This window comes from Chrysemys picta, chromosome 12 (assembly GCF_011386835.1).
Source record: "Chrysemys picta bellii isolate R12L10 chromosome 12, ASM1138683v2, whole genome shotgun sequence".
Lineage (NCBI taxonomy): Eukaryota > Metazoa > Chordata > Testudines > Emydidae > Chrysemys > Chrysemys picta.
Genome location: NC_088802.1, coordinates 42,639,948 through 42,654,240, shown reverse-complemented (window position 1 = coordinate 42,654,240; position 14,293 = coordinate 42,639,948). Strand labels below are relative to the sequence as shown.

Sequence of the window (14,293 nt, the reverse complement as noted above, 5' to 3'; positions counted from 1 at the left end):
CCATTGATCCCAGGGAGAGAAAAGATGGCCTTGGGGCATGGGAATCAGCTGATCTGGGTACAGTCCCTGGCTCTGCCAGATTCTCCGTCTGATCTTGGGCAAATCACTTAATCACTCTGTGTCTCTCTCTCCCTCTCTGAACAACAGGGATGGTGATCTGTCCCTCACAGGGGGCTATGAGAGGCTATGAGATCCATATATGCTGGGGGGAGGGTTAGGGTTAGTTGGGGGCTGTGTGGAGTCTGCTGAGGGGAGGAATAACCAGCCCAGACTAGAAAAAAATGGCGCTAGGGGAAGGAAATTGAACTCTTTCTTCTTCTCACCACGTCTCCCTCCCTTGCTCCCTCCTCCATGGCCCTGGTGTTCCTCTGCACTGACTCTGGCATTCTCTTCCTCTCCCTCTCTCTCCCCTTCTCAGGGGTTTGGATAAGGACCCTCGAGGGTGGTCCGTCTCCATGCTCACAGGTGAGGTGTGGCGGGACCTGCCCGGCTGTGACTTCATGCTGGATCTCATTGGAGAGATGGAGGAGGCCGGCCACCCTGCCCTGTCCTCAGCTGACTATCCCATCACACCCGAGTGGGAAGGGAGCCCGTCCCGGAACGCCTCTCTGGACATGTGAGTGCGCCTTGCCGCTTCCCAAGCATACATCCCCACTCCCAGCCATAGGCACCAACTTCTCCTGGCGCCAGTGGGTGCTCGTGTCCCCCTGCCCCTGGCCTCACCCTGACTGCACCCCTGCCCTGCCCCCTCCTGTCCTGCCCCATTCCAACCCCTTCCCCAAAGTCTCCGCCCAATCCCTTCCCCAAATCCCCACCCCACCTCTTCCCAGCCTCCTCCCCTGAACGCGCTGCGTTCCCACTCCTTCCCCCTCCCTCCCACAGCTTGTTACACCTTGAAACAGCTGTTTCGCGGTGGCAAGCTTGCAAGGAGAAGCGGGGATGCAGTGTGCTCAGGGGAGGAGGCGGATGTGAGCTGGGGTGGGGGGTGCGGGTCGGGGAGGTTGGCTGCTGGTGGGTGGCCATGGGTGTTCCATCCCCGGAGCACCCACGGAGTCGGCGCCTATGCTCCCAGCACTTGGTGCTTTTCTCAACTCTCTGACTTTCCCTCTGACAGGATGGACTGGGACATCCCTCCTGCACCAGGCATTCAGGCTCCATCTCTCCCTCCTTCCTTTCCGCCGCCATCCTTGAACGCTGAGAGCACCTACTCAGGTGAGCTCCTCCCCAGGAGTGAGGCAGGCACTCGAGGAGTCAGACAGAGTAGACCCCGGTGCCCCGGCGGCTGAAGTCAGCAGCATTCAGGGAGACAGGGGGTCGGGGAGGGCGCATACCCAGTGTAACAAGACTGGGGAAGGGAGGGAGGGGCCATTCCACACCTAATTGGTGACTGGACCCTTGTTTGCTCCCAGGGCTGGGAGTCCAAGGTGTCCCGAGGACCCCCACAGGCCTAGAGCACTATGTGGATGACCTCTTTGACCCAGTGCTCCATCAAGGGTCCAGAGTGCCAGTAAGTCTCACGTCGCTTCCTCCCCTCTGTCTGCCTACAGCTGCTTTTCCTTCCCTCTCTCCCTCCTTCTGCCTGTCAGTCTGTATGTTCCTTCCCTGGAATTCAGCTCAGTGGGATGGGGAGATGTGATCCCAGCATGCCTGTGTGTGGCTGTCTGTCCTGCTGCACACTCTGTCTGTCCATCTGCCCCAACCCCTGTCCTGGTGAGCCGTGTAACGCTGGGCTCTCTCTCTTAGGATATGGAGAATGGAGGGAGCCTGACTGGACGCATGAAAGGAGGTGGAAAAATTGGACCCACCCAGCAAGGAGTCTTTCCTTCTGCAGGTCAGTAGGGGAGGGGTGAGCATCCCGGGTCAGCATGTGGAGATGCTGTGACAGGGACTGCTGCTGGGCCACAGAGGTGTGTGAGCTAGTGTGGGCCAGCTGGTCTCTAGGATGAGGTGAGGCCACGTGCTCGACTGATTCACAGTGCATTCTGGACTGGGTCAGCGTGTGCCTCGGGAGGCTGTAACGCGCTGGGGAGTAGCCCTGGAGGCTACTGAACATAACATAAGAACGGTCCTACTGGGTCAGACCAAAGGTCCATCTAGCCCAGGCTAGGGACACCATTCCTGCCCATCCTGGCTAATAGCCATGATGGACCTATCCTCCATGAATTTATCTAGTTCTTTTTTGAACCCTGTTATGGGCTTGGCCTTCACAACATCCTCTGGGAAGGAATTCCACAGGCTGACTGTGTGTTGTGTGAAGAAATACTTCCTTTTATTTGTTTTAAACCTGCTGCCTATTAATTCATTTGGTGACCCCTAGTTCTTGTGTTATGAGAAGTAATAAACAACGCTTCCTTATCTACTTTCTCTGTACCAGTCATGATTTTATAGACCTCAATCATATCTCCCCTTAGCTGTCTCTTTTCCAAGCTGAAAAGTCCAAGTCTTACTCATCTCTCCTCATACGGAAGCTGTTCCACACCCCTAATCATTTTTGTTACCCTTTTCTGAACCTTTTCCAATTCCAATATATCTTTTTTGAGATGGGACAACCACATCTGCACACAGTATTCAAGATGTGGGCGTACCATGGATTTATACAGAGGCAAAAGGATATTTTCTGTCCTATTATCTATCCCTTTCTTAATTATTCCCAGCGGTCTGTTTGCTTTTTGGACTGCCGCTGCACATTGAGTGGATGTTTTCAGAGAACTATCCACAATGACACCAAGATCTCTTTCTTGAGTGGTAACAGCTAATTTAGACCCCATCGTATTATATGTATAGTTGGGATTATGCTTTCCAATGTGCATTACTTTGCATTTATCAACATTAAATTTCATCTGCCATTTTGTTGCCCATTCACCCAATTTTGAGAGATCCTTTTGTAGCTCTTCACAGTCTGCCTGGGTCTTAACTATCTTTAGTAATTTTGTATCATCTGCAAATGTTGTCACTTCACTGTTTACCCCTTTTTCCAGATCATTTATGAATATGTTGAATAGGACTGGTCCCAGTACAGACCCTGGGGGACACCGCTATTCACCTCTCTCCATTCTGAAAACTGACCATTTATATCTACCCTTTATACCTACCCTCTACTGTGTAGAGGGTGCCACCATGCTCCTCTCCCAGAGTCAGATTGGCCCAGGGCCTTCCACCAACAGCACCACTGCTCAATGCCTCCTCCTGCCAGGAGTCTGACGCCTTTCTCCATGTTGAACCTGGAGATGGCTCGTCCCTCCCCCACCCAATGAGCACATCAGTGGTATCTCAGGTCCACCTTAGCCCCTCCCACAGCACTAAACAGACCCAACAGGCTCCACAATGTTGGCTGCCTCTGAGTGGAGGATTTTAATCTCTCTTATTGCTTCCTCCCAGCCTTCCCCATCATCCCCAGCTATTCAGAGGGTTAGTAAGTCTGAACCATATTCAGATTCTCGCTCTTGTGTTTGGGTGTGTTTGTTCTCTCTCTCTCTCTCTCCTTGTTTTTTTGCCTGTTGGCTTGGAGTCCAGGTTATATCTCTGTGGGGCGTGGCCAAGCGGTGCCGTGGGAATACCTGTGGCTGTTGCAACACATGGGAAGCAGACATACGGGCAGCTTAATGATTATTGCAAGTCTGTGAGACGGGGGTGAGAGGGAATCAGTGGCTATTGGAGATCTTTGGGGCATGGCCAGGGGACGCATTTGTGGCCATTACAAATCACGGTGGCATGGCCAATTGCCAGACACCGCTAGTTAACAAATCAGCGAGGCAGGTGGGCTCTCTCTTGTGGTGTTTTTAAATGGGTTGGAATGGGGCCCTGGGGCAGGTCTGTACTGTTCTGTGGCTCTACGGGAGGGCGTGAAACCCTCCCGTTCTCTGCTAGCCGTGATCATGGCCTGGATGCCACAAGGGTTACCAGCTTTGTGCACAGCGGCCTTCCTGTTTCACAGCCTGGTGCGCAGCAGGGGCTTATTCCAGGAGAGGGAGGGCATTTTTCCCCAGCATCCTGTGCTGACGCTCTGTTCTGTGTCTGCTGTGGGCTGTTTGCCCGTCCAGCCACGTTGCGGGGTGGGGGCTTATCAATGCGCTGGATGTGGCAGGTCCAGAGAGCTTTGCCCATCAGTTGAAGACATTCTCCCTTGCAAACACAAAACCTGCAGACCTGGTTTCTTGGGATCAGTAGCTTCCTGAGGACAAGGGGTGCCGAGTGAGGCTGGGTGGAGGGCAGAGTCCAGAGCATGCTGTTGAGTGGGGTTAGTGTGTGTTCATCTGCCAGGCGTCCCCTCCCGCTTGGCCAGTTCTCCTGACGGTTTCCTCCTGCCTGGGTGTTGCTGTGTAGCCTGATGGGAAGCCCCATCGCATGTCACCGTCCTCTGTACACATTGGCAGCGCCAACAGTAGCAGGTCTACATGGGGCGCTGCCTGGGGCAGGGAAGCGCTTTCCTACTTGGGAGTCGCTGACCGTGACTGTTGCCCTTGTGGCATCTTTCCACCTAGGCTACCCTGGAATGATGCAAGTACCAGCTTACCAACCCATGCCAATGATGGGTGGAATGATGCCAGCACCCATGCCAATGATGCCAGCACCCATGCCAGGTAACAAAATGCAAAAATGGCCCAGTCAATAAAAGGGGTGGTACAGTTTTTGGAATGGGTGGGTGTTGAGTGAGTACATTTACACAGGGCCTTTCACCCTTGCGATCCCTTCGAACGCTCTGATTCTATGACGCACTTTACAAATGACACGTACAGGAGTTGCGGCAGCCGCCCCTGAAATGCAGCCACCTCTGTGTTGGAGCGTGGCTGTTCAGCAGCCCTACGGCCACACACGATAGTTTAGAGCAGGAAATGGAAAATGTGTGTCATATCCAATTGAAAGTGCAGGAGGGGCTTAGGGCGGGAGGCAGAATATAGTGACCCAGCCTGGACTGGCCCAGGACAATCTCTTGTTTGTTTGGAGGTGGGAAAGCTAAGAGGTAGACTCCTGGCATGGGCTTGGTTCTGCCATGTGCACCTCGTGCTCAGGCTCTGATTTCCATTTGCCCCTGAGTTAGACTCACCGCTTGCACCCCGAGCACTTCTGTGTCCCCAGCCTGATGTGCAGGGGACCCTCGTGGGCGCTCGCCTGCCCCACCAGGAGGGCAGCTGCATTGGCCCCGTGATTCTTTATCGTGTCTTCTCTCTCTCAGCCATGATTGCGCCCCAGCCGATGGTCCCAGCTGTGAATCCCAATCAGCTCGCAGAACAACAGCAAGCCTTTATCAACCAGCAGGCCCTGCTCATGGTGAGTGGAAGGGAATGGGGGAGGGGGCACATCTCTCTGACAAGAGAATGCACCAGAGTGAATGCACTGAGAGGGCTGAGCTCCATTCTCTTCCCCACCGAGCCCAGTCTAGCTTGTCCCTGACATGCTGCATTTCTCTGCCATGTGCCTCTGAGGGTATTAACGTGTGTGTGTGTGTGTGTGTGTGTGTGTGTGTGTGTGTGTGTGTGTGTGTGTGTGTGTGTGTGTGTGTAAGGATTTGGTCACTTAAGCCTGTGAAGTGAGGAACCTTTATTATCCTCATTGTGCAGAAGGGGAAATCGAGGCACGCAGTGGATAAGTGACTTGCCCACGGCCACGTTGTGGGTGAGTGGCAGAGCTGGGAATAGACCACAGGAATCCCCAGCTCTAAGCACTAGACCAAAAGCTCAAAGCAGCCAACCGGAGAGTCACTGGGGATACAAATCCTGAAGCATCTCTTTCTGTCTGGCCCAAGGTGTATTAACTCTGTAGCCTAGCGCCTGACAGTATGTTAACCCTCTCTGATGGAACAACCTCATCACCGAGAGCTTTACATGGATGGTGTAGTGGGGATCCAGAGTTCCTTGAACATGCCTGCTTGGGCCATGGTGGGTCTGGACCTACCTTAGCCCATAACACTGAGGAACCCCAAAAGGTTACATGAATGGGCCTGTTTAGGAGATGAGTGGTTCTGTGCCTCCTGGGGGAAGAATGGGGAGGGTTTGCCCTGTCTCCAGTCTGTGTGTCCGCAGAGGTCATGGAGACTTGGATTTCTTCTTGCAGGCTCAGCAGATGACCCTTCAGGCCATGACAATTTCCCAGCAGCAGCAGCAGCAGCAGCAGCAGCAGCAGCGACGGAGGTCTCCTGAGCCCTCAAGGCCAAGACGAGCCTTGACTCCACCACCACCACCACCACCACCAGCTTCGGCCCCAGCTCCGGCTCCTAAACCAAAGAGAACCAATAACGGCAAGAATGCTGCACCAGCAGCTAAGACACCAGAGCCCCCAGCTGATGCAGCAGAACCGGTACCAGCCAGGCTGTCTCCAGCAGCAAACTGGGTTTCCATGTGACAGTGCCCCTGTTCCTCCCGTAGCCTAGCGGGTGGTCGAGAACCTCGCTCAGAGAGTTGTATACAGCTACCATGCTGAGTCCTGTCAAACTTCACTCACAGAGGATTAAAGATGCAGGGCCAAATGCTGGGGCGGTGGGTTGCCATTGACGTCAATGAAACTGCAGGGTTTGCCGGTTCATTCCCGTCTGGCCTTGAGGTCCATGCAGACACTGCAGTTTCACTGACATTAATGTCAAAAGTCTCAACACTCAGGACATGTCTGTGCCCCGGGGACTACACTGGCACAGCCGTGGCGCCATTGCCATGCTGGCATAACACTGTAGTGTAGACGCAGCCGTCCTACATTGACAGACAGGGATTTTCCATCGCTGTAGTAACACAACCTCCCCAGGTGATGGTACCTACACTGACAGCAGCATTCTTCTGCCTACCTCGCTGCGTCTCCTAGCTTCAGCACTCAGGTGTATGGATTTTTCAAACCTCTGAGTGATGTAGCTGGGTTACCTACGTTTTAAGTGTAGACCAGGCCTGAATCCCTTGCCTTGTCCTGCAGTGACCTGCCTTGGGGGTGGGGACAGGGGCTTCGCTCTCCTTCCTGCCTCCATCCTCGGTTCTGGGCTCGGATTAGGGTTCCTTAGGGGCATGGGGGGAGCTGGGTCTCCCTAGGGGTGTGTGTGAGGGGAGGGCTCAGTGCAGCTCAGCAGGAATTATTGTCTATTTCATATAGCGCTTGACACACACACTTCAAAAAGGGTCCCGAACCTGGATCAGTCCAAACGCTCCCGGAGTTGGGGGAAGTTCTGGATCTGGATCAGAATCTGAACTGCACCGCTGGGCCCGATCTGTGTGTGTAAGAGAGAGATAGGGAGGCACTAAGGGGATTACGTGGTCAGTCAGGACGGGGTAAATGCCCCATGCTGTATGTGCGTCCATCAACAGTCCTAACTGGGCTTGTTGTGGGGGGCGGGTGTTGTAGATCCATGACTACCCGGAAGAACAGCTGACAGACAGTGATGAGGACTCGGTCTTTCGAGACACCTTCCAGCAGAAGCGGGAGTACTTCCAGAAAATGGGTGAGTCACTGCCTGGCCATGAATCTCACCCCAAATGGGACCCATCCTCCCCTAGCTTTAGCAGCTGTGAGCCTGCCTGTTCCTGAGGCAGCTCCCGGTGCAGCAGTGTGTGTGAAGCCCAGAACGGAAGCTGTACGTGCATAGGGTTACCATATTTTAATTTAAAAAAAGGTGGACACTCCACGGGGCCCCAGCCCCACCCCAACTCCGCCCCAGCCCCTTCCCCAAAGTCCCCGCCCCAACTCTGCCCCCTCCCCTGAACGCTCCACCCCCTGCCCCTCCCCCTCCCCTGCTTCCCGCGAATCAAATGTTTGCGGGAAGCCTGAAACAGGGAGGCAGCAGGTAAGCTGGGGCTGGGGCTGGGGTAGGGCGCGGCGCGGCCCAGTCCGGCCCCCCGGCTCAGCGGCTTCCTTTGGCGGCCGGCCGGCCCAGGCCAAGAGGCTCTGGCCCCGGTGTCTCCCGCCTGGCTCAGCTCGGGCCCTGGGGCCCCGGCCCCCGGCCGAGCACCACCAGCCCCAGCCCCGGGCCAAGCACCGCTGGCCCTGGCCCCGGTCCCCGGCCCCGCACCGCCAGTGTCAGCCGAGCACCACCGGCCCCCGGCCCCGACCCCCGGCCGAGCACTGCCGGCCCCGGCCGAGCACCACCAGCCCCGGCCCCGCACCGCCAGCCCCGGCCCCGCACCTCTGGCCGAGCACCCCCGGCTCCCGGCCCTGCACCGCCAGCCCCGGCCCCCAGCCCCGCACCGCCGGCCAAGCACCGCCGGCCCTGGCCTGGCCCCGGCCCCGGCCCCCAGCCGAGCACCACCGGCCCCTCCCTCCCTATTTTCCCGGACATGTCCGGCTTTTGGGGATTTCCTCACGGACGGGGATTTGAGGCCCAAAAAGCCGGACATGTCCAGGAAAATCCGGACGTATGGTAACCCTATACGTGCAGAACTCATTCCGAGCCGTGTGTGAGCCGGGGTGGAGCCTGGCCCGTGATGGGCTGGGTTCTGGTTCCGAGCGGGAGGCTCACAGGTTTCCTGGGGTCTCCTGTTGGGTTTGGGAGTGTGTGTGAGTCATGCAGGGGACGTGACCCTCACACAGAGCAAATGACGCTTTAAAACAGAACTCTGCCTGCTCCAGCAGCAGGGTGGCAAGCATAGGGCCTGGCACCACCAGGCCCAGAAAGACCTTGCCTGCTCTGTGCTCACCCCCGGACCTCCTCTCCTTTCAGGACAGCAAAAAATCCAGTTGAAGAAAGTCAGGCCCCCTTCCAAGAGCTGGACCCCTCCAAGAAATCCACAGCAGGAGGAAGAGAGGTCCAGCCCAGAACCAGAGACCGGTGAGGCCGTGCGCTGAGGAGGGTGTGGAGACGATGGCAGGTGGAGAGCTCTCCCAATGCAGGGCCAGATCCTAAGGGGGCTGAGTGCCTGTGCAGGACCCTGCTCCCTTGGACTCTACAGAGTCTGAGGATCCTACTGTCCCTTGCCCAAGCTCTCCCCCAACCCCCATGTGACTCCTCCTTGCAGCCCATGGAGCAGCAGTGAGGCCCCTGGAACTGTGTGCTAGTGGTCCCACCCCTCCCGACTGTGCAGGGTTGCACGAGTGTTGGTTGGTTGGTTCTGTGACCGCCCTGTTCAGCCTCTTGCAGTCCAGGCCTGGACTGAAGGAGCGGATTAGGGAGGATAAGGCCATGGGCTTTGGGGAACAGGGGTAGCTGGGAAAGAGTGATGGAGCTCCCAGGGCCGCGAAGCCCCTGAGCGGAACAGGAGGTAGCTTTTAGTGCAGAGAGGGGGTTTCTCTTGTGCTGCTCACCGGCTCCATTGGTAAATGCCCACCTGCCCTGCAGCTCCAGCACCTCCCTCGCCACCTCCCGCACCAAAGCAGAAAGTGCAAGAGAAGAAAGCAAAGAAGAAGCCGTGCCCTGTGGTGGCTGCAGACCTGGCACCAAAGAGAGAGCCCAGCCGGGAGATCCGCAACATCATTAAGATGTACCAGAGCCGGCCAGCCCCGGAGCCACAGCCCATCGTGCCCGTCAGGTGAGAGGGCGGGGCAGGCAGGGAAGGGGAGGAATCATGTCCCATGCTCTCTGTGTGATTCCATTGGCACCATGCTGCCCTGTGTGTCAACTGGGCAGGTCTGTTTCCTCTTTCCCTCCAGGAGGCCGTCCAAGACCTTCCTGAAGAAGAGTGACCCCAAGAATGAAGCTCTGGCCAAGCTGGGGATGGTGAGCCCTCAGCCCCCAAAATCGGTGAGCACTTCCCATGTCGATCCCGAACGAGCACACATCCTATTCAGCTTCAACATCTTCCAATCTACCATCTAGTGGTCAGAGCAGGGGCCTGGGAGCCAGGACTCCTGGGTTCCACTCCTGACTCTGCCACTGGCTGGCTGTGTAACCCAACCTCTCTAGCTATACCACTCGCTTGGTAGGATGGGTTATGGGTCCTAATGCTCATTGATAAAGCCCTTGGAGATCCTTGGATGGGAAGGCCCCGGCGTCGTGACTTCAAGTTGTATATCAGCATGTGTTCAGGGCTTGACCTAGGGTCAGACCAACCTGGGAGAGTTGTCCACCCGGCGCTGGCTTGGCCCTGGGGATCCTGGCAAGGTGATGTCTCTTTTCCACTCTGCTGTGGGTGGCTCCACCGCTGAGCACTGGCCTACTGCACGTCTGACTTTAATTAACGCATGTCTGTGTGTAATCTGGCTGCCGGTTTATGGGGCTCCATATTGTTGTCCATGTGGTTCCTGACCCAGGGCCTGGCAAGCTGCCCCTACAGCTGCTGTCAGAGAGTATCCTATCCCTGAACCCATGGAGGCAGTGTGTGAGTATATCTAAAACGCTTTCTCTCTCTGCTTCCAGCCCTCCTCTCCGAACAAGAGCCCCAGAGGGGCTCCGCCCCCTCCGCCCACCAAGAAGGGCCAGACTGCCACATCCATCAGGGAAATGCAGCAGCCTCTCATGAACCTCTTCGGCCAGCAGCCGACCTCTCCTGTTGCTTCCCTCATCCCTCCGCCTCCCCCACTCCTGCCCCCACCCCTTCCGCCTGCTGACCAAGCCACGCAGCAATCTGAGCCGAAAGGTGAGCGGGGCCCCTTCCATTCCACACCCTTCCCCTTCAGTGGTGTGTGCGGAACAAGTTTGGTGGGTCTTAGCCGAGTTCCCAGTGGGCATGTGGCCACATGTGCTAATTGGTCTCCTGCTGTCAGCCGACAGGCCCAGGAGTGAACAGGCCGAACAGTCTCCGTCCCACAGAGCTGGCCCTTCCGCTCCGATTGAGGCATCCCAGTCGTGCGGTGTCAGGGAATCTCACGCTGCTGCTGTGGGTGAAACGGCCTCACCATCCGGTGCCGTGGACTGAGCCACTTTGGCCAGCACTCAGTTGGCTTGGCAATGCAATGGAATGCAATGGGTAGAAACGTCAGAGGGGCTGGGCGGATATTAAAACTGCAACTAAGAAAAGCCAAGGACCTTTGGGCTGAAGCTCTGCCAAAGTCCAGCCAAGTTGCAGTATGAGACTCGTTATCAAAGCTGCAATTAAAGTGGTGACGGACTTTGGAATGGTGAGGAATGTGAAGCACAGGGATCCTGCCTCTCAAAGCCCTCCCGAGGGGCTGGGCTCCTTCTGCATCACAGCTCACCCCAAAGCACTCGGAGAAATCGACTGACGTGTCTGAGAGGCAGCATTGTTGAGTGGTTAGAGCATAGGCCTCGGAGACAGATCCGGGCTCTATTCCTGGCTCTGCCATTTAGGCCTGGGCTGCACTTAAAACTGTGGTCGACATAGCTACCAGTGCTCAGGGGTATGAAAAATCCACACTGCTGAGCACTATAGCCATGTTGACTGAGCCCCTGGTGTAGACACAGCTAGATGGAAGAATGTTTGCATCAGTCTAGCTGCAGTTGCCTGGGGAGGTGGGAAAAACCCCTTCCCATTGCTGCAGGCTCCATCTGGGCTATGGGGCCATAGTGCCATAGCTATGCCATTATAGTCCCCGTAGTGTAGACACAGTCTTGCTTGCTGTGTGGACTCTGTCAGTCTATAAAATGGAGCCGATCCTTACCTTGCAGAGGAGCTGGGATGTGCCCATTAAATTCTATGGGAGTTTTGCCTTGGATTACAACAGGAGCCATTCATTCATAAATAGTCATCAAGTGCTTTGCCGGCCTCAAGGGGGGAGAGTGCTAATGATGTGCAAAGCACTATTGTTACTGCAAATAAACACTCCATTTGTATTGCACCCTCTTCTTGCTTGGCAATTATCATGCAGCAGAAATTGCACTATTGTAGAATACTTCCTCTCCTGGCTCTCCCACCCATTCTAAAAATGCAGGAATGTCCAGGCAATCCAAGCAATTTGAAAATGCCTAAGTGAATATAATGGGAGTCTTAACCTTGGGATATCTTTAGTCTGTGGGCCGTCTCCAAACTCTGAGGTGTCAAAGTTGAGACCATTTAGATATAAACATTCATAACTTTAAAACTGCCCAGCTGATTGTCTTCAAACCTAGATTGTTTAGTCGATCTCCTGGAGAATTAAAAATCAAGCCAAGCGTGAAGACTCTACATGGCATACTGGTAACTCACTGTCTGTAAGATTGTATAAGAGTTTCTATTAGATCATTTGACAATCATTTTATAATGGCATAAAGTGAGGCCATATTCCGATGTGTAAGGATAAGAGGGCAGCCGTTCCATCTGGAACTCTCAAGTTCCTTATTTCTCCCCCTGGAATGGACTTTGCATATGTAACACCGTGTATAAACATTGCCAGGCATGCCTGATTAGTCATGCCATTATCCATTTTATGCATGCGGTCACATGTTTAGTGAGCACAGGCTGGTCACTGATTTCTGAAAATGTAGCCTTTTGAGATGATGCAGCACCACCTTCCTGTCCTGGTGAGTCTTTGGCTGGGGACACAGCATTCCCATGGTGCCCCAGAGCTCCCCTGACTGTCCTTTCCTCCATCTAGGCTCTGCTTGGACAATGGCGGAAGAAGATGCCGGCATCAAGACGCAGCTCTACAAGCTCACTGCCAGCGTCAGCTTCTCATATGCCACCACACCCTGGAAAATCTTCCTCCGCAAAGAGGTATGGTCCGTGCTCCCACTGCAAGGATGTGCGCCAGCTGTGGAAGGGAGGGGTGCAGTCACCCCCCACAATCTGCAGCCGTAGGGAAACCTTGCTTTGCCTTGTGCCCCATCAGTGCTGGAGACAGTACAAAGCCAGCTGCAAGGGGTATGCCGAGCATGACCCAGTGGGTAGGGAAGGCACTGAACTGGGAGTCAGGACCCAGATCCCTTGTTCCCAGCTTGCTGTGTGTCCCTGGGCAAATCACTGCCACTTTCTATGCCTCCGTTTCCCCATGTGTGGTTGCCCACCTTTGTAAAGTGTGAGCGATGGAGGAAAAGCACATATAAGCGACCTATTTCTGTAAGCTACATCTCTCTTCCTGGATCCCGGATGTCCCACCTGCCACGTAGGGGGTGTTCCACTTTGTAACACAGCGTCTCTGGGCAATAGACCCACACAAGAGGAGAGATAGGGCTCCTGCAGAGCTGCAGGCAGGGCATTGGGACAGTCCCAGGTCAGTATTGGAACCAACAGACACCTACTGCCTCCTCCCAGTCCTAGCCAGCCTGGTACCTAGGAGAGCCCACGTGGATTGACTGATCCTCCGGAGCCCTCTGATTTCCTTAATTATCACGAGCGTGTTTGGCAGCTGAGCACACGCTGACACAGCCAGGCTTCTCCCATTGCTCCACTGCTTTGGTGATGACTCTCTTCTCCTCTAGCTCTCTTCCCCCAGCGCTGCTGTCTTTGTCTCCAGTGTATGGTGGGAGGTTGACCCTTTGTCTGGTGGTAGGACAGCTGGATCACAAAACAGTTCCCACGGGAGAGCCTGTTGTTACAAGTCTAACCTAGGCGATGTTTTCATTGTGTTGGCTGCAGGTGTTTTACCCCAAAGAAAACTTCAGTCACCCGTATTGCTTGAACCTGCTGTGTGACCAGGTAAGTGTGTGTTTGTCCCATTCCATCCTCTCCGTTCACTAATCTCTCCAACATGCTGCCGCCTCATCTTCATCAACGACCCATTAGTCCCTCCCCTGTATCTGTCCAAGCCATGCACCTGCTCTCTCCTCCCTGAGTCTCTAATTGACATGCAGCTTCAGAGACTCCAGGGGCTGATGTGTTTGGAGGCATCTCCAATGGAATCCCATCTGCTTTGTTCCTTTGCAGATCATGCAAGACACTTACTCGGAGTCCTGCATCCGGATCTCCAAGGAGGAGAGGCGCAAGATGAAAGACTTATTGGGTAACCGGTGGCTCGATTCTTCCCCATAGCGGGGATGCAGAACTCCTAGCAGGAGCTGTCAATGAGCGGGTTACACGGCAGAACTTGGCATGGGTGATGCTGCATGGAGCAGGAGTTGTACTGGCATTAAGCCTGCAGCGTTTGTATCTGCAAAGCACCCTGGGAACATTAACTAATCTTTTTGGCGGCTCTGTGACCCAGAGACATTTTAGTCCCATTGTAAACTGAGACACAGAGCAGTGACATAGAGTTGCCCTAGGCTTGCATCATGAGTTGGAGGCAGAGACTGATTAGAAGTTTGGTGCTCCTGCCCCCAGGCTGCATCCACTAACTCCATTGCTTCAATGGGAGTTTCATTGGCTGGAGCGGGCTTTGAGGGGACGAGTCACACGGGTCTGTGCTGAACCGCACCGGAGTGTCCTTGTCCCAGTGCCTGCCAAGCCAGCAGAGGCGGCTTGGCTTTGGGGATTGTGCTGGTGGGAAGGGGGCTGCAATGACACGCCGTATGGGCTGGATATTACTTTGAAGAGGGCACGTTCAGACACAGGGGGCTTCCTTCGTCAGAAAGAGGCTC

General features: G+C 55.2%; 1 protein-coding gene across 3 annotated transcripts in view; it reads left to right on the top strand.

The window, feature by feature from the left end:
* LOC101954014 (unconventional myosin-XVB) overlaps positions 1-14,293 on the top strand; it is a 50,798-nt gene that overhangs the window by 18,879 nt on the left and 17,626 nt on the right. For all 3 annotated transcript variants that reach the window (XM_065563437.1, XM_042841118.2, XM_024101734.3), the window contains 15 exons: positions 419-616; positions 1,115-1,212; positions 1,410-1,507; positions 1,744-1,831; positions 4,482-4,580; positions 5,174-5,268; positions 6,052-6,294; positions 7,318-7,414; positions 8,630-8,737; positions 9,245-9,434; positions 9,556-9,646; positions 10,262-10,481; positions 12,376-12,494; positions 13,356-13,415; positions 13,644-13,719. In XM_065563437.1, the coding sequence (XP_065419509.1) occupies positions 419-616; positions 1,115-1,212; positions 1,410-1,507; positions 1,744-1,831; positions 4,482-4,580; positions 5,174-5,268; positions 6,052-6,294; positions 7,318-7,414; positions 8,630-8,737; positions 9,245-9,434; positions 9,556-9,646; positions 10,262-10,481; positions 12,376-12,494; positions 13,356-13,415; positions 13,644-13,719 (1,880 nt within the window). The remainder of the gene's footprint in view (positions 1-418; positions 617-1,114; positions 1,213-1,409; positions 1,508-1,743; positions 1,832-4,481; positions 4,581-5,173; positions 5,269-6,051; positions 6,295-7,317; positions 7,415-8,629; positions 8,738-9,244; positions 9,435-9,555; positions 9,647-10,261; positions 10,482-12,375; positions 12,495-13,355; positions 13,416-13,643; positions 13,720-14,293) is intronic.